Source organism: Ranitomeya imitator, chromosome 1 (genome assembly GCF_032444005.1).
Source record: "Ranitomeya imitator isolate aRanImi1 chromosome 1, aRanImi1.pri, whole genome shotgun sequence".
Classification (NCBI taxonomy): domain Eukaryota; kingdom Metazoa; phylum Chordata; class Amphibia; order Anura; family Dendrobatidae; genus Ranitomeya; species Ranitomeya imitator.
The window spans coordinates 1,104,348,022-1,104,374,750 of record NC_091282.1 but is presented as its reverse complement, the minus strand read 5'-3'; the positions used below and the strand labels follow the sequence as shown (position 1 = coordinate 1,104,374,750).

Here is a 26,729-nt window from a genome sequence, read left to right as displayed (position 1 = left end):
GTGACATCGGCAATTCACCAATTGTGTATTTTTTCATGAGCTCATATAAACTTTTTTTGTCAGAATAGTCACTATTGTTTTAGACATAGAAAACATTTTCCATTAAATAATTTTATCAAATTGCCCATTTTTTACAAAAATGTTTTATGGCTTCACATGGGTCTTGCATTGGTGTTCTAACACCTTGTATTGTTCATGATTGCATCCTGGGATCCTGAAAAACAAAATAGAAACACATTAGGAAAATCTGCAAAAAAGGCAGCGAACCTGCTGTTTGTGTACAGTTTGTTTTTTTTACTGCCAAGGCATCAGATTTTGGAGGCATAAAAAAGCAACGAGTAAACATAGCCTTAGTATACATTGTATAACGCTACTCAGTTGTTGGAATTAACGTTGTTAACTATGCGTGATAATAAAGTGTACCTACAGATATACAGAAAAACAATAATAGATCAGGAGTGCATAAAATAATTATTTATCCAAACCACCAATTATTTTTCATTACTACTTTTGCTGACACCTTGATTTTTATGTCCAGTGTAGGAGCCATTGCTGTACAATTACATTCTACAGTATCCCAAGTTAAAGACAGAGATGGCCAAACTGTGCTGAAAGTTAAAGCACAATTGGTATTATAAATAATTTAGAAACAAATTACCTTGATAACTAGAGGTACACTATAGTCCAGGCAAAACATAGCGTGAAACCAGTCTTTTCCTGCAGGCCAGCAGCAGTGATGGGATTATAATACGCCTAAAGGTACCGTCACACTTAGCGACGCTGCAGCGATACCGACAGCTGTCACACAGACCGCTGTCCAGCGACCAACGATGCCGGTAACCAGGGTAAACATCGGGTAACTAAGCGCAGGGCCGCGCTTAGTAACCCAATGTTTACCCTGGTTACCATCCTAAAAGTAAAAAAAAATAAACACTACATACTTACCTACAGCCGTCTGTCCTCCAGCGCTGTGCTCTGCACTCCTCCTGTACTGGCTGTGAGCACAGCGGCCGGAAAGCAGAGCGGTGACGTCACCGCTCTGCTTTCCGGCTGACCTCTCTTTCATGGCAGAGTGCTATGTATCAATAGACGACCCTGGCACAATAACACCACTAAAAGGCTCCAGTAACTGTCCAGGGTTGCAGAGCGGCATTGGAAGAAAACACATTCGCAAGATGACTTCACTGCATTCAAACAGGCAACACTCGCTTTTAAATCTGCTCTCACCTCTGCTAAACAGGCCTACTTCACAACCCTCGTATCTTCCCTATCCTACAACCCCAAACAGTTATTCAAAACCTTTAACTCCCTCCTCCACCCACCACTGCCCCACCCAACCTCCCTCATCTCTGCTGAGGACTTTGCCACACACTTTAAAATTAAGATCGACCAAACAAGGCAAGTCTTCATTGTTCAACCACCACGACCCCTTTGTATACCAGACCAATGCCCAAACCCCATAACCTCCCTCTCCAAGATCACTGAAGGGGTGCTTAATTGTCTCCTCTGCAAATTGCACCTCACCACTCACCACCTGTGCGCTCGACCCCATCCCACCTCCTCCCCAACCTCACCACCACTCTCATCCCATCCCTAACCCACCGCTTCAACCTATGACTAACTTCTGGTACCTTCCCTTCTGCTTTCAAACATGCCACAATCACACCTATCCTTAAAAAGCCAACCCTCGATCCAACTGCTATGTCCAGCTATCACCCAATATCACTGCTCCCATTCGCTTCCAAACTCCTGGAGCATCACGTCCACGCTGAACTTTCCTCCCACATCTCATCTAACTTGCTCTTTGACAATCTACAATCTGGTTTCCGCCCCATCACTCAACTGAGACAGCCCTGAGCAAAATCACTAACGGCCTACTTACAGCCAAAGCTAATGGACCATACTCTGTACTCCTCCTCCTAGACCTGTCCTATGCTTTTGACACAGTTGACCACTGCCACCTACTACAGATCCTTTCCTCCTTTGGCATCAAAGACCTCACCATATCCTGGATCTAATCATACCTTTCCAACCGCACATTCAGCGTCTCCCACTCCCACACAACCTCCTCATCCCACCCTCTCTCTGTTGGAGTTCCTCAAGGCTCTGTTCTAGGACCCCTACTCTTCTCAATCTACACACTTGGCCAGGAACAACTCATAAAGTCCCATGGATTCCAGTACCACCTTTATGCTGATGACACTCAGATCTACCTTTCTGGCCCAGACATCACCTCCCTGCTGTCCAGAATCCCGGAGTGTCTATCAGCCATATCCTCCTTCTTCTCCTCTCGCTTCCTCAAACTCAATGTGGACAAATCTGAACTCATCATCTTTCCTCCATCTCATAGATCTTCCATACCTGACCTATTTATCACAATTAACAACATCATGCTTTCCCCCCTACCGGAAGTCCGCTGCCTCAGAGTAACCCTTGACTCTGCCCTGTTCTTCAAACCGCACATTCAAGCTCTTTCCACCTCCTGTTGCCTCCAGCTCAAAAATATCTCCAGAATCCGTCCTTTCCTCAACCGTCAATCTACTAAAATACTTGTGCATGCCCACATCATCTCCCGCCTTGCCTACTGCAACATCCTTTTCTGTGGCCTCCCTACTAACACCCTTGCACCTCTCCAGTCCATCCTTAAGTCTGCTGTCTGACTAATTCATCTCTCTCTTCACTACTCCTCCGCTTCCCCTCTCTGCAAATCTCTTCACTGGCTCCTATTCCCTCAGCGTATCCAGTTCAAACAACTAATACTGACCTACAAGGCCATCCATAACCTGTCTCCTCCATATATCTCTGAACTAATCTCCTGAAATCTTCGATCATGTAATCTCCGGTCCTCCCAAGACCTCCTTCTCTCGTCCACACTCATCCGCTCCTCACCCAACCACCTCCAAGACTTCTCCATAATATCCCCCATCCTCTGGAATTCTTTGCCCCAACACATCCGACTATCAACCACATTCAGATCCTTCAGATGGAACCTGGAAACCCACCTCTTCAGGAAAGCCTACAGCCTGCACTGAGCTTGCTGCCTCCTCACCACTACCGAAGCTACCACCTCACCAATGCCAGAGCTCCTACAACCCTCAACCTATTGTCTCCATCCCCACCATCCTGTAGAATGTAAGCAAGGGCAGGGTCCTCACCCCTCTGTATCAGTCTGTAATTGTTAGTTTGCTTACTGTAAGTGTTATCTGTAATTTGTATGTAACCCCTTCTCATGTACAGCACCATGGAATCAATGGTGCTATGTAAATAAATAATAATAATACATTATTTTCTAGAAAAAAAACATTGGGATGGCTCTTGAATAATACCAGTGATGGTGGAGCACCTGCTATATCCCCTGAGGAGTCCTTCAAGGACGAAACACATTGGGAGGTGGGCCTCTCTTGGATTGGCTTAGTGAACTCTATCCTGGCATGGATTATTGCCCTTATGGGTTCTTGTTTACTACTCCATAGGAGGTTTTTTCTGCAACATTGGGGAATCCATTGTCTACGGATCTGGTGAGATCCTTCCAAACTCTGTTATATGGATCTCCTTTGAGTGTTTTGAGACATAGAGGGGTAAATGTGTCAGTTGTACTGATGGGTCTACAAGATCCCCCATATCTGATTATGTTTCTTGTATTGCATTTCCAGTTGTACTGGTAGATTTTTTGGATCATAATCAGTCCCCAGTTTTTGTGACATATATGGTTGACTGCCCTGCTGGGAGTTCTGATTTTTATGTGTGTTGTGTTGTGATATTTTAATGTTAATATTAAATGTTAAATGTCCTAGTAGTAGACAAACCCTTTAAATGTACACCTCTGCCACAGCACCTATGAAATAGGTTATGTAAGGATGTTTTCAGTACCCTGGATAGCGCTAAACAAGTGGTTATTAGTGAGTTACTATCTAGAACTTGTACTGCAGTGTAGAATGCCAATCATTCAATCAGCGGCATCGTGTGGCCATCTTACTCACCAAACTGCCGGAATTTCCTCTGCATGTTAAAAGATCGATTTTGCTAAAGGATACCACAATTACCACCCTGAAGTTGCAATACAGTTTAGAATTCTCTTTCAATCTTCCTCATTTAATATAGTTAATTCATAATGAATACCTACTGTATTTGGGCATTTAGATTACCGTACATAATTTTTTACAAAAAGACCTTTTACTATTTCTCGTTTAACTTGATGTATCATTTTTAGATAACAACATTTTTTACTTTATAAATTAAAAAAAACACATTTTCAAGTAGCACTCCAGTTATTTTTTGTATTCCCTAAAAAATGGGTACACATTACTGTAGTGTAAGTGTGTTAATAAACTCACTGATCGCCTTCTTCCCCAGTTTCCAGCGCTGCTCCAGTCCTCTTTTGAGTCAAGTTTCAAGGATTCCAACCAGAAGGATCACACTGTGGTTCATATGTGAGTCGGTAGTCGCTTTGACAATGTGAGGTTGAGTCTTGTTGTGACACTCCACAGGCTTGCATTGTAAAAGTGACTTCCAGCTCACATAGACACCTGTGTGATCCATAGCATCTGAAGAGCCATCATGTGACTCAGAAGAGGCTCGCAGCAGCACTGGAAACCAGAAAAATAGTGACTGGTGAGTAGATTAACACACTTATACTACACTACATTAACATTTACATAGATTTGGGGATTTAAAAAATGAATGGGAGTGCTTTTTTAGGACTGGAGCATGCTGAGCTGCTAGAATGGTGATTGACAGTTCAGCTGTTCAGTCGGAGGCTGGGGTGTGCTGAGCTGTCAGTGTGTTGAGTGACAGTTCAGCCGTCCAATCAGTGCTGGGGCGTGCTGGGCTTCCTCCATGTGCTTGTTATTCAAGTGATTACCTGGCTATTAAACTGGCTCTCTAACTCCAATTAATGCCAGTTGTAGCTTTGCTCAATTGGTGTGCACTTGCTCTGTACTCTACGTTCCTGTATTTGATAATTCTTGCCTGACCTTGAACCTTGCCTTTGACCATCCATTTGCCTTGCCCTTTTGTCTTCATCTGCTAACTTTCCAAAATTCTGACCTCGGACTGTGACCTGACTACACCTTTGCCTTACCCCTTTGTTTATGACGAACCCTCTTGGTATCTGATGCCGGTCCTCTTGACTACCCAACCTCACATTACAACTGGCCTGATACTTGTTTCAAACCAGTATGGATCCTATTCGCACACTGTGCGATCAGGTGACAAATCTGACCCATGTTGTTCAGGATCTGACCAGGGAGCACCAGAAACTAGAAACGTTGCAGTCACAGTGGCAGGGTCAGTTTTGTAGCATGGTGAGTGTTTCCCAGAGCCCTAGCTTTGATGCAAATATCTTCTGCATTTGGTTTCTCCCAAACCAATAATGGTTCTTCCTGATAAATTTTCAGGGGAGAAAAAACAGTTTAGGGTGTTCAGGGAGACCTAAGACCAAGGTCCTCAGGAAATAAGTCCCAGCAGGTGGGAATAATCATGCCCTTACTATGAGGGGTCCTTAGACTTGGGCATTTTCTTTGACCCCACAAGCCTAGAATGGTTATCTCTTCGCTGTTTTTTTTACACCTTAGGGTTAATCTATGATGAACCTGACAGAATTCAGGATGCGGAGGCAAAGATCATGAACATGGCACAGGGGGCCACACGGATGAGTTCTATAGTACTGAGATCCAGCAATGGTCCACTGAAATTCTGTGGAATAATGCAGCTCTCTAGTGTCAGTTTTGCCAAGGCCTTTGGTATACACTTAAGGACGGCTCTGCATACTCCACTCTGATCTTTGGTTGAGACCATGACTCGGGCTATTCAGTTGGATCTCAGGATTCAGGAGAGGTGTGATGAGCTAGCAAGGCAAAGCCAATAATATCTCTGTAGACATTGATGTTGCAGGACAAGGCAGACTGGAAGTCATGTTCATAAATATTTGGGGGTATGATACAACAAGTCTTGGGAGACATATTCAGCTGGGCCAATACCTCCTTACATAGTTCCAGTTTATCATTGCATTGGATTTGGTAGCAATCTTACACACTAAAAAAAGGTAAATCCCTCTACATATTTTTCTAATGAACATTAAAATGAATTGGGAAATATTGATAAAGAAATAGGGTTTGCCATACCCACTCCCCAAAAATCTTCCCCTAAGGAACAGGTAATTCTGCTACAGAAGTGGCAACGAGCTTCTTCTGCTTTCCATGTGTCCTCCTCCTGACACATCTTGGCACTAACTGACCTCTGCTTCACTGTCCCAGCCTTTTATATTTAGCAACTATGCCATAGCTGTCACCTGACCCGGCATCCCCTTCAAATTATTCCCTCCAGGAAACAAACTCTTCATCCTTCAGTTTCTGCCTATTCAGTCCAACCAGCAGATTGCAGCATTTACGGTACTTAAATGTGCTGTGAGATGTTGACTAACTGCATCTTCTGTTTGTCATCCCCTTATATAAGCGCTGCACATGTTCTACTGTCTAGTAGCGGTATTCAGTCTCCAAGGCATCAAGCTATAAAGAAAAGAACAGCTTAAAATCCAATAGTATTCATCTATGAATACGTTAATAACCTTTTATTATCCAAGATCCTGGCCTCTGCCTGAGCCAGCCTTAACCCATGTCGTGAAGGGGTTAAGACATTTAACATGTTAACAGCCTCAGGTGGATTGCAATTCCACTGTTAGGGGCACATGACAGCTGAACAAATCAGCTGTCATGTGCTAGGAAAGATGTAGGCTCATCGACGGAGCCTGCATCAAAGGGAAGACACGACCTATGATGTACCTGCACGTTATAGGTCCTGAAGGGGTCAATAATAATAGTCTTTTCATATGGGGTAAAGGAACCCTTTGGGGCTCCTGGTGAAATTGTAACCCCTGCACCCATTATAGTTATGCCCTTGATCTGATTGGATTTGTGACAAAATCGTTATATAAAAAAAATCAGGAATTTGTGTTTTGAAGATTCTAATCATGCTGAATATGGGAATGAAAGAAGTTGGCACATGCGGCCACATTTCCCCTGTGAATGGTCAAGTGTTACTGGAATGCTGCTGATAATTGGAATCAAGTGTAACATTAGCAGTCATCTCTATGATAGAGGATCATGGCTGAGTATTTGTTCAATAACCAGGATATGGTGCCATTTTTAAAAAAAAGACAGCAATCTTGGCAGTAAATGGCCAAGACTGAGTGGACACTTTTCTATATGTTAAGTCACATAGGGATTATTCTTGTATTGACATAAGCATTCATTTGCTAATTAGCTGGACATTGAACAGCTAATACCCTAATGGCCTCTCCGCCCAACAGTCTTGACTAAGTCCCCAAGCCTTTACAATTATTTACAATACTTTTTTTTTAACTTCCTTATGCTTCATAAATGCCAATGTTTTGATCGCCTTAAGGAAAAGAATGAGTTAAATGGACCAACATTTTAGCCCTGGCTCTAATACCGGCTCTTTTCACAGTCCCCTCAGCACCTGCAGGTTATTTGCACATACATAAATACATAAATTAACAATGAATAAATAATTTTAATCCTGCCACCTTTAAGATTTGATCCTTTGGCACTGACTGTGTGTTTGTCATTTCCAAAGTCTTTTTGATACAGTCCTCAGATACTTGGTCTCTGTCAAGCAAATTTTGGGTATTGTTTTCGCTTGATTAGTTCTGTATGACCCAGGGTCGCCCTCAAAATCCACATCACTCATCAGAACTTGGAAAGGTCTTCTTGCTTTTTGAAGGGATGCAAAGTGCTTGCCATTTCTCCGGACAAAAGCCTGGGAGGTTTGTAGCATTTGGCCTTGTCAAGGCGTCTGTATTGCTCAGTGAAGCGGCGATAAAGCTCATTAGGGCACACCTCAATTTCTGCTGCACGGCTGTACAGTACTATTGATTGTCAAAGAAGAACAGTTCCGCTGTATGTGTTAGTAGCTTGGCCAAGAATGAATCTTGGGGTCCCACACAATATATATCCTAACTCTACAGAATATAATATTAATCTATACTTGTCATTTCCACTGCATATCTTTAGAGCTAGCTAGAAGTTTTCATCACAACCTCATGCGTATTTGTTTCAACCTACTGTACATGAATGTGAATTTATGCCTTTATTCCTCTCTTTGTTTTTTTCTTATTTTTACTACTGTTTATTTGAATATTTTATTTGTCTTTTTTTTCACTGAGCATGAAAAATATGTTGACATTTTATATAAAAGTTTATTATTATTATTATTATATGCTATTGAAATAACACAAAAAATATTTTTTTTTTGCTATGCTGCATCAGCTTTCTGATGGCATATATTCCTTGTACTTCTTCTATTCGGCCCCTTAGAGCAATATCCATTTTATCCATCCAATGTGCTCATTATTTAAACAGTTTTGCAGGACTAATTCATTTTTTTTTTACTACAGGCTTAATAACAGGCAGGTTGTTGCTAAATCTCAGAGACCACGTCTGCAGCCTATGCTGACGTCACATCCACAGAGCAGTGGCTTCTCTTTTGCTCTGCTCTGTTGACGGGGTGTGACTGCCGACGTCATGCTGATTGACAGCCAGCTGTCAATCAGCATGACGTCGGCAGTCATGCCCCATCAACAGAGCAGCTCAGAAGAAGAAGAGCTGCTCTGTTGACAAGAAGCAAATGAATCACCGGCAGGAGCAGTTGATGACCGCTCTTATACAGCGCTGGGTAGAATAGACAGGTAGTTGCCTCTGTTAGCAACGACCTGCTGTTTGTTTTAGGCCCATAGTAAAAAAAAAATAAAATAGTCCTGGAAAAAACTTTCATGAAGTTCTGATAATCTATGTTGGAGGCTGGTGATCTGTGTTACTACATATTTAGTATACATTGTATTACAAGTTACTATAATATTATTGCCAATTATTTGTATTAAGGACTTGATTTTTCAAATATTTTTCCTTCTGTAGATGGGGAGTGCCAAGTCTTTTTGACCAGCGATCAGTAGGAAGCACAGCACTGGAAGAGGATAAGGAGCATGGAACTGGGAGAACATTGGAGCAAGTAAATATTTCTAATGATAGGGACACTTGAAAATATACTGAATGCAATAACATGATATATTTTTACCACAATATTAACTAAAATATTGACAGTACTAGATGTGAAAAACTGTCCCTATGTTACTCTAGATTGTCAGACAATACATACAAAAAACATATAGCTTAATGTCCAAGTGCACAAAAACAGGTAAACACTACTGTTTCTACCTACATACAATCAGTGAAATTCCATCTGCTAATTAGTATTGATCCATTTATTTTATAAATTTACTTTATAAAAGAAACACATTATATTATAAATAAATATATGTATTATAAATAATACTGCACATAAAGGTATTTAAAGAAGTTAAATGACTGTAATAGCGTTCTCTCTGGTAAAATTGAAACACTAGGGGTATGCTCACAAATGGTGAATATGCTTTTTATTTTACAACAAGGTTTCTGGGTGAAAAATTTATAGCATCAAAGAGGATGCTTTAAAAAATGTCCTCGATGGGCACTGACCTGTGGTGCGTATTTTAAAGCCACAGTATACAGTACAGACAAAAAGTTTGGACACATCTTCTCGTTTAAAGATTTTTCTGTATTTTCATGACTATGAAAATTGTACATTCACACTGAAGGTATCAAAACTATGAATTAACACATGTGGAATTATATACTTAACAAAAAAATGTGAAACAACTGAAAATATGTCTTATATTGTAGGGTCTTCAAAGTAGCCACCTTTTGCTTTGATGACTGCTTTGCACACTCTTGGCATTCTCTTGATGAGCTTCAAGAGGTAGTCACCGGGAATGGTCTTCCAACAATCTTGAAGGAGTTCCCAGAGTTGGTTAGCACTTGTTGGCCCTTTTGCCTTCACTCTACGGTCCAGCTCACCTCAAACCAACTCGATTGGGTTCAGGTCTGGTGACTGTGGAGGCCAGGTCATCTGGCATAGCACCCCATCACTCTCCTTCTTGGTCAAATAGCCCTTACACAGCCGGGAGATGTGTTTGGGTTCATTAAAATAAATGATGGTCCAACTAAACGCAAACCGGATGGAATAGCATGCCACTGCAAGATGCTGTGGTAGCCATGCTAGTTCAGTATGCCTTCAATTTTGAATAAATCCCCAAGAGTGTCACCAGGAAAGCACCCCCACACCATCACACCTCCTCCTCCATGCTTCACGGTGGGAACCAGACATGTAGAGTCCATCCGTTCACCTTTTCTGCGTCGCACAAAGACATGGTGGTTGGAACCACAGATCTCAAATTTGGACTCATCAGACCAAAGCACATATTTCCACTTGTCTAATGTCCATTCCTTGTGTTCTTTAGCCCAAACAAGTCTCTTCTGCTTGTTGCCTGTCCTTAGCAGTGGTTTCCTAGCAGCTATTTTATCATGAAGGTCTGCTGCACAAAGTCTCCTCTTAACAGATGTTGTAGAGATGTGTCTGCTGCTAGAACTCTGTGTGACATTGACCTGGTCTCTAATCTGAGCTGCTATTAACCTGCGATTTCTGAGGCTGGTGACTCGGTTAAACTTATCCTCTGAAGCAGAGGTGACTCTTGGTCTTCCTTTCCTGGGGCGGTCCTCATGTGAGCCAGTTTCTTTGTAGCGCTTGATGGTTTTTGCCACTGCACTTGGGGACACTTTCAAAGTTTTCCCAATTTTTCAGACTGACTGACCTTCATTTCTTAAAATAATGATAGCCACTCATTTTTCTTTACTTAGCTGTTTTTTTCTTGCCATAATACAAATTCTAACAGTATATTCAGTAGGACTATCAGCTGTGCATCCACCAGACTTCTGCACAACACAACTGATGGTCCCAACCCCATTTATAAGGCAAGAAATCCCATTTATTAAACTTGACAGGGCACACCTATGAATTGAAAACCATTCCCGATGACTACCTCTTGAAGCTCATCAAGAGAATGCCAAGAGTGTGCAAAGCAGTCATCAAAGCAAAAGGTGGCTACTTTGAAGAACCTAGAATATAAGACATATTTTCAGTTATTTCACACTTTTTGTTAAGTATATAATTCCACATGTGTTAATTCATAGTTTTGATGCCTTCAGTGTGAATGTACAATTTTCATAGTCATGAAAATACAGAAAAATCTTTAAATGAGAAGGTGTGTCCAAACGTTTGGTCTGTACTGTATATGCAATGCATAGGGTGAAATTCACAGCAAATTCACATTAAAATCCACAATTATATATGTAACAAATGCAAAGTTAACAAATGTGACAAAAAAATTCAGATTTTTGTTTTAGAAAAGTTGTATATGAGAACATTCAAGCAAGCCATTTTTTGTGCTCAATTATTTTACAAATCAAGGACAGGACAGAAGCTAGCAAATGCACAGATCTTCCTTTACTTTAAATCAAGAGTAAAATAAGATGGTAAATACGATTCACTGAAGTCACAATGCTCCCTATTTTTGCGGCAAGCGTGCTACTATGAATAGTGCCAACATCTGGACACTGTAGCTATAATTTGCGCTAGTCAAAAACACTGAAATAATTTTAGATAATTTTCTGTTTGTTTTTAAAAGTTGTTTCAGATTATTAAAAGCCTTATCCATAAGAACTATGCAGGGGTAGAGAAAGAATTTGAAGATCTGGATGAAATGAATTCAAGACGTCTAAGTCCGGAGACTATGTACTTCCTTCTAAAACGGTGTGTGCGTGTAATTTATAGAGTTTACTTAGTTAACATCATAGGGGAGACACATGGTTAATACACTTTATTAATGACTGCCCTGTTTTAAAATGTTAATGGTACACCAGAATGTATATAGTTCAGGCACAGAGTTAGGCCTCATTAAGAAGTCTGTTGTTTTTTTTGTCAAAACGTCATAAAGACGACAAATTCTCAGGTTTCTTGTGGCATGGAAAGGATTATAGTTTCTTGTGGTCTATTGGTTGTGCTACTCATTGGAACCATGCCCTTCCATTATATAAACCTGTGTCTAGCTTCCCTCCATGCAAGCAATAGAATCTTCATTCTGTTTCTGGCTTCATTAGAGAAGGTGTCCTGGAGAGTCGCTCTAGTCATCTTGTGATTATTGCATGATGTTTGTTGTGAATACCTCTACCCACCCTTTCTGGCATTATTTTATGTTGCTTTTCTGCCTCTTTACTGTGTACTCATTTCCGCTTTGTATTTTATCCTGTGTGTCGGTTGTTTGGACAGACAGGGTAAACCAATACATCATCAGTCGGTGTTACCCTTTTACTCTTGTTTGTGAGTTTTTTCAGAGCACCATGGATGACAACCCCTTTAATATTAATTACAGATATGAATTGAAAATGCAATTTTGTTAAAATATATTACAACAATATAATAGACAAAAAGTCTGTTAGAGGCCTGTTTTATTTTATGTATACATATATGTATATACAGAATATTTACAGTCATGGCCGTTAGTGTTGGCATCCTTGAAATTGTTCCAGAAAACGAAGTATTTCTCCCATAAAATTATTGTAATTACACATGTTTTGTTATACACATATTTATTTCCTTTGTATGTATTGGAGCAACACAAAAAAAAAGAAAGAAAGGCAAATTGGACAGGTTTTCACACAAAACCCCAAAAATGGACAGGTCAAAATTGTTGGCCCCTTTCCAAAATTGTGGATAATGAACTTTGTTTCAAGCATGTGTTGCTCGTTCAAACTTATTTGTGGGAAGTAAGAAGTGTGGGCAATATGAAAATCACACCTGAAACCAGATAAAAAGGGGAGAAGTTGTGACTCAATCTTTGCATTGTGTGCCTGTGTGTGCCACACTAAGCATGGGGAACAGAAAGAGGAGAAGAGAACTGTCTGAAGACTTGAGAACCAAAATCGTTGAAAAATATTAACAATCTTAAGGTTATAAGCCCATCTCCAGAGATCTTGATGTTCCTTTGGCCACAGTGCACAACATGATAAATAGGGTTTTTGGGCTCTGAAATTTGCAGTGACCCATGCCCCATCTTGACATAGGCTGACTTTTGCCAGCCCATTGTGCTGTAAACTGACAGAAGCCTATACGGTCTAGGGACAATGTTCAAGAAGGGCGTGAAAGGGTTATTGCATATGCCTGCCGGTCACTGAAGGACTCCGCAAAGAATCCTGATAATTACAGCTTGTTCAAGCTGGAATTGCTGGCACTAATGTGGGCCATGAGCGAAAAATTTGCAGATGACCTCTCGGCATCAGAAGTACATGTAGAAGTGACAACAACCCACTCACCCACCTGGAGAGTGAAATGCATGGTACGCTGGAGCAGAGGTGGGTTGCGAGGATGTCCAAATGCTGGTACAAGATCTCCTATCGGTCGAAGTCTGAGAATACGCATACAGACGCATTGTATAGGGTGGTCCAGAAAAACACGAAGAGGGATTCTGACGGAGAGCTGGAAAGTGACTGATGAAACCCCAGACTTCAAGCGCTTTGTGACAGGAGAGAAGCCACAATCCACTCAAATCTTGGAACTTCCAAGATATGAATGGGTACAACTGCAACAATCTGATCCTGAAGCAGAACTGCGGAAATGGTTCACCCTAAGATAGAAAGTCAACAGAGAGACAAGAACGGCTTTCTCTGCCAGTGCTTTACTGGGGAAATGGGAGAGACTCTACATGAGAAATTACTTCTTGGACCAAAGAATTCAGCTACCTCGGGAGTTCAGTGTCACGTAGCAAGTGGTGTTCCAGAGGGAAGGTGTTAAGTCTGGACAAAGAAGCTCATGAAAAAGGCACCCACTTTGGCACTGAGAAGACCTTCCATTGGTTGCAGTGGTTGTTGTATTGGCCTCAATAACATGAAATGGTCAAAGAGATCTGTCTCAGATGCAAACAATGTGAGCTGACCAAACCCCTAGAACAGAGGGCCCCTATCCAGGCAATCCTAATGGTCAACTACCTTATAACTGGGACATCCCATAATGGCTACAAATATTGTCTGGTGATCACCAACCAATACACCAAGTTCGCAGTGGTAAACCTCACCAGGTATCAGACATGGGATTTCATTCATGTTCCACTCCTTGATCACGCTAGCTGTCAAAAAGTTTTTCTAATATCATATCAGTATTTTCTCCCTTTCAGTTTCATTCCATTTCTTTTTGTGTTTCCATGTGCTAATGAGAATAAGGATGATCCTTCAACACTGTGGCATCCCTTCAGAAATTTGTAGTCAGCTATTAAGTCTCCACTTAGCCTTCTTTTCTGCAAGATAAACATTCCTGATCCTCTTAGGACATAGCTTGCAGTCCGCTCCCCATCCTAGTAGCTCTTCTCTAAACGTAATGCAGTTTTTCAATGTCTTTTTAAAATGTGGTGCCCAGAACTGGACACAGTATTCCCGATGAGGTCTGACCAAGGAGGAGTAGAGGGGGAAAATTCCTTCACTTGATCTATGTTTCACATAATAAATCCCAGAACTGTGTTTGCTTTTTATTTGCTGCTGCATCACACTGTTGACTCATGTGCAGTCTGTGATCTATTAATATACCCAACTCTTTTTCACATGTGCTGTTGCTTAGCTCTATTCCTTCCATTCTGTAGATGTAATTTTTACTTTTTTTGCCCAGATGTAAAATCTTGCATTTTTCCCAGTTACATACCATTCTATTTTTGCAGCTCATTGCTCAAGCTTATCTAGATTAGGGATGAGCGAACCAGAACTGGAAAGATTGAGGTTTGTAACGGACGTCCAGCATCCGGTACTAGACCACGAACATGGACTACTTACTGTATGTCCTGCTTCCTGTCTAATAAAGCTTGTTGAAAGGCTGCATCGCAGCTAATCAACAAGCTTTAAGGCTGTGGAGACTTCCGGCTCCATCACAGCCATGTCAAGTAATGGCATGGCTGTGATTGACCAGCACAACATGTAACCCGGCCTGACAGTAAAAAAACCTAAATAATAATAAATAATAAAAACAAATGACGTGCAATCCCCTTTATTTTTAAAACCAGCTGAGGGAAAAGGGACAGCTGTGAGCTGGTATTGTTAGGCTGGGAAGGGCCAAGAACCATGCAGCTTCCCAGTTTATTAGTATCAGCCCACAGCTCCATGCATGAGCTGTCCCTCCGCTGTGTCATTGCAGACCGGATGCATCGCCATGGTGATGGGGAGTGATGACGCATGCCCTCCTTCCCATCATTCACGATGCGCGCCGGCTTGTTCCATCACGGGGAGGGGCATCACCCTGGATTGCATGCCAATTCGCTAATGTGCTCACACTCCTCCACATAAATATTCCCTGCCTTATTAACTTAACCATGCCTCCTGACGATGCCATGGATGGTAAAACGCATGTCGAGGCTCCAGTGTGTCTCACATTCTCTTTCCACACGTGGTCTACATTATGTCCCAAGGTAAAACTGCCTCCTATGTTTCCCTTGTCTAAGCATTTTATGGGATTATTATAATTAGTATTTCAAGATGTGGTCATTGATTAGGCCCACTTGCCCTGAACTGGGGCAAGTTTTGGGTTAACCACTGGTAGCTGGTGTTATTTGTCACAATATATTCCTTGTGTGCGTTTACTTTTTCATGTGACCCTGCGTGGGCATTTGCAGTGAGACATTTGTGTTTCCTTCCCGTGCCTTATTATTCTTACTCATATATTTTGCAAACACCGGTCATTTTAGCTGCTTTATTGTATTCTACCTCACCTTATTAACTGTTTTTTGTCCTCTTGTTATTTTATGCTATAAAATTTATATTATTTGCTTTCATCCCCTTATCTTATTGGATCTTGGGCTAAATGTTTTTATATTTATTCATTAGTCCTATTATTGTTTTAGATCCATATTTTTTGGTGTTGATTGTCTTGGCTTTAGGGGATGTTCTATCTGGCCATGTGGACAATTCTTTATTTTTATACACAGCTGTTTGATTTGCCTTAGCTGGTTATTAAAAGCAGAGGGGATTCTAAAAAAATGTTTCCTTTACTAACTCATGCAATGGTGCCATAGTTTTGGTGAAGTTCTTGATGAACCTCCGATATTACCCAAACAGTTCCAGAAATGCTCTAAGCTTCCTCAGTTTTGAGGATGTATGCCATTTTTGAACAGCAGCTACTTTCTCCATGGTAGGACATACCCCTGCTTTGGAGACTGTGTATCCCAGATACTTGATATCCCTCTGAAACAAGTTGCACTTTCAGGGCTTTATCTTCAGTCCATGCCTCTGAACCCGTTCCAACACCTGTTCCAACCTGAGGAGATGCTTCTTGAAGTTGGCAGAGTAGATGATGATGTCATCTAGGTAAATAAGGGTTGCCTTAAAGTTCGGGTCCTCAAGACACCATTCCATAAGGTGCTGAAATGTGCCTGTTGCATTAGTTAGCCCAAATTGCATCCATTTGAACTTGAATAATCTCATGGGAAGGATGAAGGCGGTCTTCGATCAATCCTTCGCCACTATGAGGACCTGCCAATAACCATTGGCCAGATTGAGTGACAAGAAGTATTTGGCCTTCCGAAGTGTACAGGAATTCTTCTGTCCTGAGCAGAGAGTATGAGTCTTGTACGGTGCAGGCATTCAATCGCCAGCAGTCTACGCATAACCTTAATGTCCTATTCAGCTGATTCTGACTTCACCTTAATCTTCCTTTGCATTGAGGGACACCAACATAGTTCATAGGTCCCTTTACAAGGGAGTCAGTTCTATTGCGTCAGATCTTGCGAGATCATACAGTATCGCATACACTCAAGCCACTTCCTTCCGAGAGGTTAACTGTAAACTTTCTCCACTTAGATTAATACAACGCACTAATACACATCCTTGATGCACAGTAGCAAGGGTGTGGGCGACCAGAAATTGTGGAATTGCTTCTCCTCCCTCTGTGGGTTCAATTTGTACTTGCACTCCTTTCTAATGACATGTGGGCCTGAACTGGCATGGAGAGTATGGTCTGTCCTGCTGGCAGGGTCACTGTAGCTCCCGAGGGCACAACCACTTTTCCGACGTTCTGTTAGGTGGTCGGTAACCTCTGAATTTGGCTGACCCGCACCAGTGGTTGGAACACTCTGTTACTCGCATGATATCAGGTTGCATGGGCCCAGCTATTTTTGTCAGGTAGGAATTGTCCCACTTCTTTCAAGACATTCATCCCAATGGTCAGGATGGGCCCTCCCTCACAGGAGCCTTTTACTAGTATGATTTCTTTCTTTCCCAGATACCATATTGTTCGGTCTATAAGACACACTCTTTCCTCCAAGATTCTGGAGGAAAGTGGGGGGTGCATCATATAGCCCAGATGTACCTTATAGTGTGGTTGTGGCTGTGGAGGGGATGAGTGGGGGAGTGGCAGCGACGGAGCAGCGGGGAACAGGAGGCATGAGCTGGTTGTTGCACCTAACACATGTGCCCGCTGTTAAAGAAAATGAAACTTAACTGCTTCCCATGACCATAGTCCCTCCCACCTCTATGCGCTGAAGTCGGCGCCAAGAGTTGGGAGGGGCTTTGGTAGTGGAGAGCTGTGAATATTCATTCTCTTTAATAGCAGGCACACTGTTATCCACAGCTGCCGGCTTCCTGCAGCAGCTGGGCAATCATGTGTTGTGCCTCTCCGTATAGGATTAATAGAGCCATGTCCGCCTGTAAGGCAGGTGTTATGGGATGCATATGTAACATACTCCTCGGTCTTTCTACCCTGTACCATAGTAACAGATTGCTTTGCGCAAAATTTGGGCGGTTGCTAAGCATAGCCCCCAGGAGAATACTGCCCCTGGTTGACTCGGGTACTGACTAGTCCACCATTTCTGCGCTGGAATGTTGCATCCTACTGACTACACAAAATGTATACAGGTTACTAGGAGGCAGCACACAGACAAGGACAAGGTGAAAGTAACCAACTAAACTATTTATTATCTTAGCACAGAAATTAAAGGGTTAATTATGCAATGAGTCAACTATTCAATTACTGGATATTAAGTAATACCATATTAGTAAAATACACACACTTTAACAGTTGCAGTACAGATTCTCTATCCTATCTATTTCCCAATATGAATGATGCCCTAATTTCCCTTGTGTGATATCTCTGTTGTGAATTCTGTGGCAGAGCTCCCTCCTGTGGTCACAAGTGGTACTGCGGCTTCTGAGTTTCCTTCCTCAGGTGATGTGGTGAAGTCGTTAGGCTGCTCTATTTAACTCGACCTAGTGCTTTGCTCCTAGCCTCCAGTCAATGTTCTAGTATTGGTCTTGCCTCCTCCTGGATCGTTCCTGTGGCCTGTCTGCTCTGCATAAGCTAAGTTTTGCTTGTGTTATTTATGTTTGCTATTTTTTCTGTCCAGCTTGCTTATTTGGTTTTTCTGGCTTGCTGGAAGCTCTGGGACGCAGAGGGAGCACCTCCGTACCGTAAGTCCCCTCTGCGTGGTGGTTTGTAGGGTTTTGTGTTGACCGCAAAGTTATCTTTCCTATCTTCGGTCTGTTCAGTAAGTTGGGCCTCACTTTGCTAAATCTATTTCATCTCTGTGTTTGTATTTTCATCTCTACACACAGTCATTATATGTGGGGGGCTGCCTTTTCCTTTGGGGTATTTCTCTGAGGCAAGGTAGGCTTATTTTTCTATCTTAGGCCTCTAGTGTGGTTGGATAGGATTAGGGATTGCGGTCAGCAGAGTTCCCACGTCTCAGAGCTCGTCCTATGTCTTTTGGTTATTGTCAGGTCACTTTGTGTGCTCTGAACTTCAAGGTCCATTGTGGTTCTGAATTACCTAATCATAACATATCTCCAAAGGGTGGAACTCACAACTATAAGGCCACACAAAAATGTCTGAAGGAACGTTTCCACTTAATGCCAATAACCTAGCAGAAGTCACTGGTATTTCCCGCTAGGCTGCAAGTCCTCCGGACAAAATCAAGTAATGCTCTAAGGGCGCTCCTCACACTGGCCGGTCCCTGTCCAATCTACTGCACAGCTCCGGACCAAACCCCGTACTTTATATCAGCGTCGGAAGTAATGGACTGTTCACTTGTGCCTGTGGATCACCACAGTGGACATCCACTTCTGCATGGCAGACTGCACAGTCTTCGGTACTTGACCTGTGACAGTCGACTTCGGGCCGTGATGGGCAGGGCCTCTGATCTTGACCAGCATAGTCTGGATCACAGGCCTTGATTGGCATCATTTGGACCTTACTCATTGGCTCATGACGTCCCGTGTCATGATCCCAATGGCAGGGGATCACAAAAATGACAAGCACAGATACAAACAAGCTCTAGGGCGATGGAACCTGAGCTGGCCGCGACCCTGAACCTAACACACAAATAAAAGTAGCCGGGGAACGTGCCTACGATGATCCTAGACGTCTCGCTCCAGCCGAAGATCTAACTTCCCCTATCAGAAGAAACACAGACCTCTCTTGCCTCAAGAGAAATACCCCACAGCAAATAGCAGCCCCCCACATATTATGACGGTGAAATGAGAGGAAAGCACATACGTAGTATGAAAACAGTTTCAGCAAAATGAGGCCTGCTAAAGCTAGATAGCAGAGGATACAAAAGTGAACTGCGCGGTCAGCGAAAAACCCTTCAAAAAACCATCCTGAAATTACTTGAACTCATGTGCCAACTCATGGTACATGAAAAGCAATTTCAGCCCACTAGAGCAACCAGCAGCAGAGAATCACATATCTGCAGGCTGGACTAAAAACCAAATTAAGCAAAACACAAAACAGGAAAATCCAAACTTAGCTTGTCCAGAAGGTTCTAGGAGCAGGGAGCAGAGGTAACAAGACACACTGGATACATTGATAACCGGCGAGGAAATGCCAGCAAAGCCAGGTTAAATAGGAAACTCCCATATGCTGATGGAACAGGTGGAACCCAGAAACCCAGGAAAGACAAGTCACCCAGTACCATCAGTAACCACCAGAGGGAGCCCAAAAACAGAACTCACAACAGTACCCCCCCTCACGAGAACCACCAGGGCGACCAGGATGAGCCCTATGAAAAGCGCGAACCAAATCATCAGCATGAACATCCGAGGCAACCACCCAAGAATTATCCTCCTGACCATAACCCTTCCACTTGACCAAATACTGGAGTTTCCGTCTGGAAACACGAGAATCCAAGATCTTCTCCACAACATACTCCAATTCTCCCTCCACCAGCACTGGAGCAGGAGGCTCAAGCGAAGGAACAACAGGTACCTCATACTTCCGCAACAACGACCGATGGAACACATTATGAATAGCAAACGATGCCGGGAGATCCAAACGAAACGACACAGGGTTAAGAATTTCCAAGATCCTATAGGGACCGATGAACCGAGGCTTGAACTTAGGAGAAGAGACCTTCATAGGAACAAAACGAGAAGACAACCACACCAAGTCACCAACAAGAAGTCGAGGACCCACGCGGCGACGGCGATTAGCAAACTGCTGAGCCTTCTCCTGGGACAACTTCAAATTGTCCACCACATGACTCCAAATCCGATGCAACCTATCCACCACCATGTCCACTCCAGGACAATCAGAAGGTTCCACCTGACCAGAGGAAAAACGAGGATGAAACCCCGAATTACAAAAGAAAGGAGAAACCAAGGTAGCAGAACTAGCCCGATTATTAAGGGCAAACTCGGCCAGCGGCAAAAAGGTAACCCAGTCATCCTGATCAGCAGAAACAAAACACCTTAAATAAGTTTCCAAGGTCTGATTAATTCGTTCAGTCTGGCCATTCGTCTGAGGATGGAATGCAGACGAAAAGGACAAATCAATGCCCATCTTAGCACAGAACGTCCGCCAAAATCTAGACACAAACTGGGATCCCCTGTCAGAAACGATGTTCTCAGGAATCCCATGCAAACGAACCACATTCTGAAAAAAACAGAGGGACCAACTCAGAGGAGGAAGGCAACTTAGGCAAGGGTACCAGATGAACCATTTTAGAAAAGCGATCACACACAACCCAGATGACGGACATTTTTTGAGAGACAGGGAGATCCGAAATAAAGTCCATGGAAATGTGCGTCCAAGGCCTCTTCGGGATAGGCAAAGGTGACAACAATCCACTGGCCCGAGAACAGCAAGGCTTAGCCCGAGCGCAAACCTCACAAGACTGCACAAAAGAACGCACATCCCTCGACAAGGAAGGCCACCAAAAAGACCTGGCCACCAAGTCTCTAGTACCAAATATTCCAGGATGACCTGCCAACGCAGAAGAATGGACCTCGGAGATGACTCTACTGGTCCAATTATCCGGAACAAACAGTCTCTCAGGCGGACAACGATCAGGTTTACCCGCCTGAAACTCCTGCAAAGCACGTCGCAAGTCTGGGGAGACAGCAGACAAAATCACCCCATCCCTAAGGATACCAGAGAGCTCAGAATTTCCAAGGGAGTCAGGCACAAAACTCCTAGAAAGAGCATCCGCCTTCACATTCTTTGAACCAGGCAGGTATGAAACCACAAAATTGAAACGAGAGAAAAACAGTGACCAACGAGCCTGTCTAGGATTCAGACGCCTGGCAGACTCAAGGTAAATCAGATTTTTGTGATCAGTCAAGACCACCACACGATGTCTAGCACCCTCTAGCCAATGACGCCACTCCTCAAATGCCCACTTCATGGCCAAAAGTTCCCGATTACCAACATCATAATTCCGCTCAGCCGGCGAAAACTTTCTAGAAAAAAACGCGCATGGCTTCATCACTGAGCCATCGGAGCTTCTCTGTGACAAAACCGCCCCCGCTCCAATCTCGGAAGCATCAACCTCAACCTGAAAAGGGAGCGAAACATCTGGCTGACGCAACACAGGAGCAGAAGAAAACCGGCGCTTAAGTTCCTGAAAGGCCTCCACAGCCGCAGGAGACCAATTAGCAACATCAGCACCCTTCTTAGTCAAATCCGTCAAAGGCTTAACAACACTAGAAAAATTAGTTATAAAACGACGATAGAAATTAGCAAAGCCCAAGAACTTCTGTAGACTCTTAAGAGATGTAGGCTGCGTCCAGTCACAAATAGCCTGAACCTTGACGGGATCCATCTCAATAGTAGAAGGGGAAAAAATATACCCCAAGAAAGAAATCTTCTGGACTCCAAAGAGACACATTGAGCCTTTTACAAACAAGGAATTGGCCCGCAGGACCTGAAACACCTTCCTGACCTGCTGAACATGAGACTCCCAGTCATCAGAAAAAAACAAAATATCATCCAAATACACAATCATAAATTTATCCAGATATTCACGGAAAATATCGTGCATAAAGGACTGGAAGACTGAAGGAGCATTAGAAAGTCCAAAAGGCATTACCAAATACTCAAAATGGCCCTCAGGCGTATTAAATGCGGTTTTCCACTCATCACCTTGCTTTATTCGTATAAGATTATACGCACCCCGAAGATCAATCTTAGTGAACCATTTAGCCCCCTTAATGCGAGCAAACAAATCAGTCAACAATGGCAAAGGATACTGATATTTTACGGTAATCTTATTCAAAAGACGATAATCTATACAAGGCCTCAAGGAACCATCTTTTTTGGCCATGAAAAAAAAACCTGCTCCCAAAGGGGACAAAGATGGACGGATATGTCCCTTTTCCAAGGACTCCTTAACATAATCCCGCATAGCAGTATGCTCTGGCACTGACAGATTGAACAAACGACCTTTAGGAAATTTACTGCCTGGAATTAAATTTATAGCACAATCGCAATCCCTGTGAGGAGGAAGCGAACTGAGCTTAGGCTCCTGAAAAACATCCCGATAATCAGACAAAAACACAGGAATCTCAGAAGGAGTAGATGAAGCGATAGAAATCGGAGGTGCATCATCATGAACCCCCTGACAACCCCAGCTTAACACAGACATTGATTTCCAGTCAAGGACTGGATTATGAGTTTGTAACCATGGCAGACCAAGTACTAGAACATCATGCAAATTATACAGTACCAGGAAGCGAATCACCTCCTGATGAACGGGAGTCATACGCATGGTCACTTGTGTCCAGTACTGAGGTTTATTCATAGCCAAAGGTGTAGAGTCAATTCCCTTCAAAGGAATAGGGACTTCCAGAGGCTCCAGACTAAACCCACAGCGATTGGCAAATGACCAATCCATAAGACTCAGGGCAGCGCCTGAATCCACATAGGCATCGACGGAAATGGATGATAATGAACAAATCAGAGTCACAGACAGAATGAACTTAGACTGTAAAGTACTAATGGCAACAGACTTATCAACCTTTTTTGTGCGTTTAGAGCATGCTGATATAACATGAGCTGAATCACCACAATAAAAGCACAACCCTTTTTTCCGCCTATACTTTTACCGTTCACTTCTGGACTGAATTCTATCACATTGCATTATCTCAGGTGACGGTTCAGACGACACCGCCAAATGATGCACAGGTTTGCGCTCCCGTAAACGCCGATCAATCTGAACAGCCATAGTCATAGACTCATTCAGACCAGCAGGCGCAGGGAACCCCACCATAACATCTTTAATGGCCTCAGAAAGGCCATCTCTAAACTTTGCAGCCAGAGCGCACTCATTCCACTGAGTAAGCACCGACGACTTCCGAAATTTTTGACAATAAATTTCTGCTTCATCTTGCCCATGAGAGAGGGCCAACAAAGCTTTTTCAGCCTGAATCTCTTGGTTAGGTTCCTCATAGAGCAAACCCAATGCCAGAAAAAACGCATCCGCATTAAGCAACGCAGGGTCCCCTGGTGCCAATGCAAATGCCCAATCCTGAGGGTCACCCCGCAGGAAAGATATAATTATCTTGACTTGCTGAGCAGGGTCTCCAGAGGAGCGAGATTTCAAAGAAAGAAACAACTTGCAATTGTTCCTAAAATTCAGAAAACGAGATCTATCTCCAGAAAAAAACTCTGGGACAGGAATTCTAGGTTCAGACATAGGAGCATGTACAACAAAATCCTGTATATTTTGAACCTTAGCGGCAAGATTATTCAGGCTGGAAGCCAAACTCTGGACGTCCATGATAAACAGCTGAGATCAGAGCCATTCAAAGATTAAGAGGAGGAGGAAGTAGCCAGGCTGCAATAAGGCTAGGCAGCAAACTCTGAGGGAAAGGGGAAAAAAAAAAAAAAAAAAAAAAAACTTCCTCAGACTACTTATCCTCCTACTTCAGCCAATACAATTAACACTTTGTGGGCCGGTTATACTGTCATGATCCCAATGGCAGGGGATCACAAAAATGACAAGCACAGATACAAACAAGCTCTAGGGCGATGGAACCTGAGCTGACCGCGACCCTGAACCTAACACACAAATAAAAGTAGCCGGGGAACGTGCCTACGATGATCCTAGACGTCTCGCTCCAGCCGAAGATCTAACTTCCCCTATCAGAAGAAACACAGACCTCTCTTGCCTCAAGAGAAATACCCCACAGCAAATAGCAGCCCCCCACATATAATGACGGTGAAATGAGAGGAAAGCACATACGTAGTATGAAAACAGTTTCAGCAAAATGAGGCCCGCTAAAGCTAGATAGCAGAGGATACAAAAGTGAACTGCGCGGTCAGCGAAAAACCCTTCAAAAAACCATCCTGAAATTACTTGAACTCATGTGCCAACTCATGGTACATGAAAAGCAATTTCAGCCCACTAGAGCAACCAGCAGCAGAGAATCACATATCTGCAGGCTGGACTAAAAACCAAATTAAGCAAAACACAAAACAGGAAAATCCAAACTTAGCTTGTCCAGAAGGTTCTAGGAGCAGGGAGCAGAGGTAACAAGACACACTGGATACATTGATAACCGGCGAGGAAATGCCAGCAAAGCCAGGTTAAATAGGAAACTCCCATATGCTGATGGAACAGGTGGAACCCAGAAACCCAGGAAAGACAAGTCACCCAGTACCATCAGTAACCACCAGAGGGAGCCCAAAAACAGAACTCACAACAGTCCCGCCTGTCATGTTCTCCAAATGTGTCCAGGTGATTCGGATATGGCATCCCTCTGCACAGACGTCCAGCAGGTTTCATTTGTTGGCACCAAGTGACATCCCAACTTGTCACTTCGGCTTTTTATATCTGTTAATTGTGCCACAGGTGTCAGTTGACCTGGTGCTCTTTTGATCTGTTCTTCCTGAAACACATCTTCCATCCTTCAGTTCTGCTGGGTTCCATTTGGACAGTAGGTGTCGATCTTTGGTCACAAATACTAAAATGGTGAGGAACCTCATTCTCCTTGACTCACCCCCTTACAAGAGACTGTGTTGGATGGAGAGTGATGCTCAACTTGTCTCTTCAGACTTCCCCATAGGTTTCTGATTGGGTTCAGATCAGCAGACATACTTGGCCTCTGAATTACTTTCACCCTGTTATTCTCTTCTGAAATGCAACAGTGGCCTCAGATGTGTATTTTGTATCATTGTCACGTTGGAAAACAACATGTCTACTAAGGGCTTGGAGTAAAAGTAGCATCATCTCTTTCAATATAGAGCAGCACATCTGTGAAGTTATGATACCATCAACACCAACACCATGAGCACTCATTCAGAGCATTGCTATCAACATGTTTCACTGTAGGCACCATGCATTTTTCTTTGTACTCCTTACCTTTGTAACGCTATAGAGTTTTGAAGTCATCAGTTCCAAAAACATTTATCTTGGTTTCATCACCCCAGAGTGTAGAGTCCCAGTAGTCTACATATTTTTCAGCATGGCCCTGACGAATTGTAGGGTGCTTTTTTGTGCTTGGGTTTTAAGAGATGCTTCCTTCATGGACGACACCCATGTATGCCATTGCTCTGCAGTGTGCGATGTATCATGTCATAGCAAACAATCAACTCTGTTTGGGTTTTTACTTCTTTAACTACGGTAATTCAAGTGAACCTGCATGTTGATTTTCTTTAACCTTTCATCAGAAGATGCTTCTGTTTAGGTTTTAATGTTCGAGGTTGGCCTGAATGTCTCTTTAAGATAGCTGCAGTTCCATCCTTGTTAAATTTTGTATCACTTTTGCTACAGTATTCTGATTGATGTGCAAGGCTTTGGTGATACTATTGCAGTCTTCACCATTCTTGTGTAAAGAATTTTTTTTTCTCAGGTCTTGTGACATTTCTCTTCCATGTGGTGCCATTGCTGACAGCATGAAATGCCCTTTCATAGTCAGCTGTCTACTTGACACCTGTTTAATGATTAGATTACTCTATGGTTAATAATTGAATTAACTCTTGTTAATTAAAATTATGTATATGTAAAGAGAGAAAGGATGCACCACTAATCAAACCTCAAACAGTAATAGGGTGCTACATTATGTGGAAAACAACTAGTAACAGTAGAAACAAGAGAGAGACACCACATATATTGATGAGAACACCTAAGTATCGATGAAATGTACAAAAGTTTATTGAGGAACATGGACAACATCTAAAATTTCTATAAATAAAATGATGTAGTCTAAATTTTAGCTTTGCTCCTAAGAGTTTAATTGTGGTTTACTCATTTTTGCAACATAGTATTGAATGACTTTGTTATGAAAATTAAGTTTTGGGTGGCAAATATTTAAAAGTTTGGTATCCCACAGAAAAATTGACTTTGAAAGGAAACTAAAGGTTTTCTGACAAATCTATTGGGGTGTACTTATTTATGCTGAGCACTATATATATAGTTTTGACCTAGTAAGGCACATTATCACAGTTTTAAAATTTGTTTAGGCTCTGTTTAGTTACTCAGTTGTCATCACTCTGCGTCCGTTTTTCTTTAATTTCTAATGGATCCTGTTTTGCTAGAG

General features: G+C 42.6%; 1 protein-coding gene across 1 annotated transcript in view; it reads left to right on the top strand.

The window, feature by feature from the left end:
* The window catches only part of LOC138656944 (EF-hand calcium-binding domain-containing protein 6-like), a 303,716-nt gene that overhangs the window by 210,967 nt on the left and 66,020 nt on the right, over positions 1-26,729 (top strand). Inside the window, exons 14-15 of the mRNA XM_069744319.1 lie at positions 8,931-9,024; positions 11,576-11,700. Coding sequence (XP_069600420.1) covers positions 8,931-9,024; positions 11,576-11,700 — 219 coding nt within the window. The remainder of the gene's footprint in view (positions 1-8,930; positions 9,025-11,575; positions 11,701-26,729) is intronic.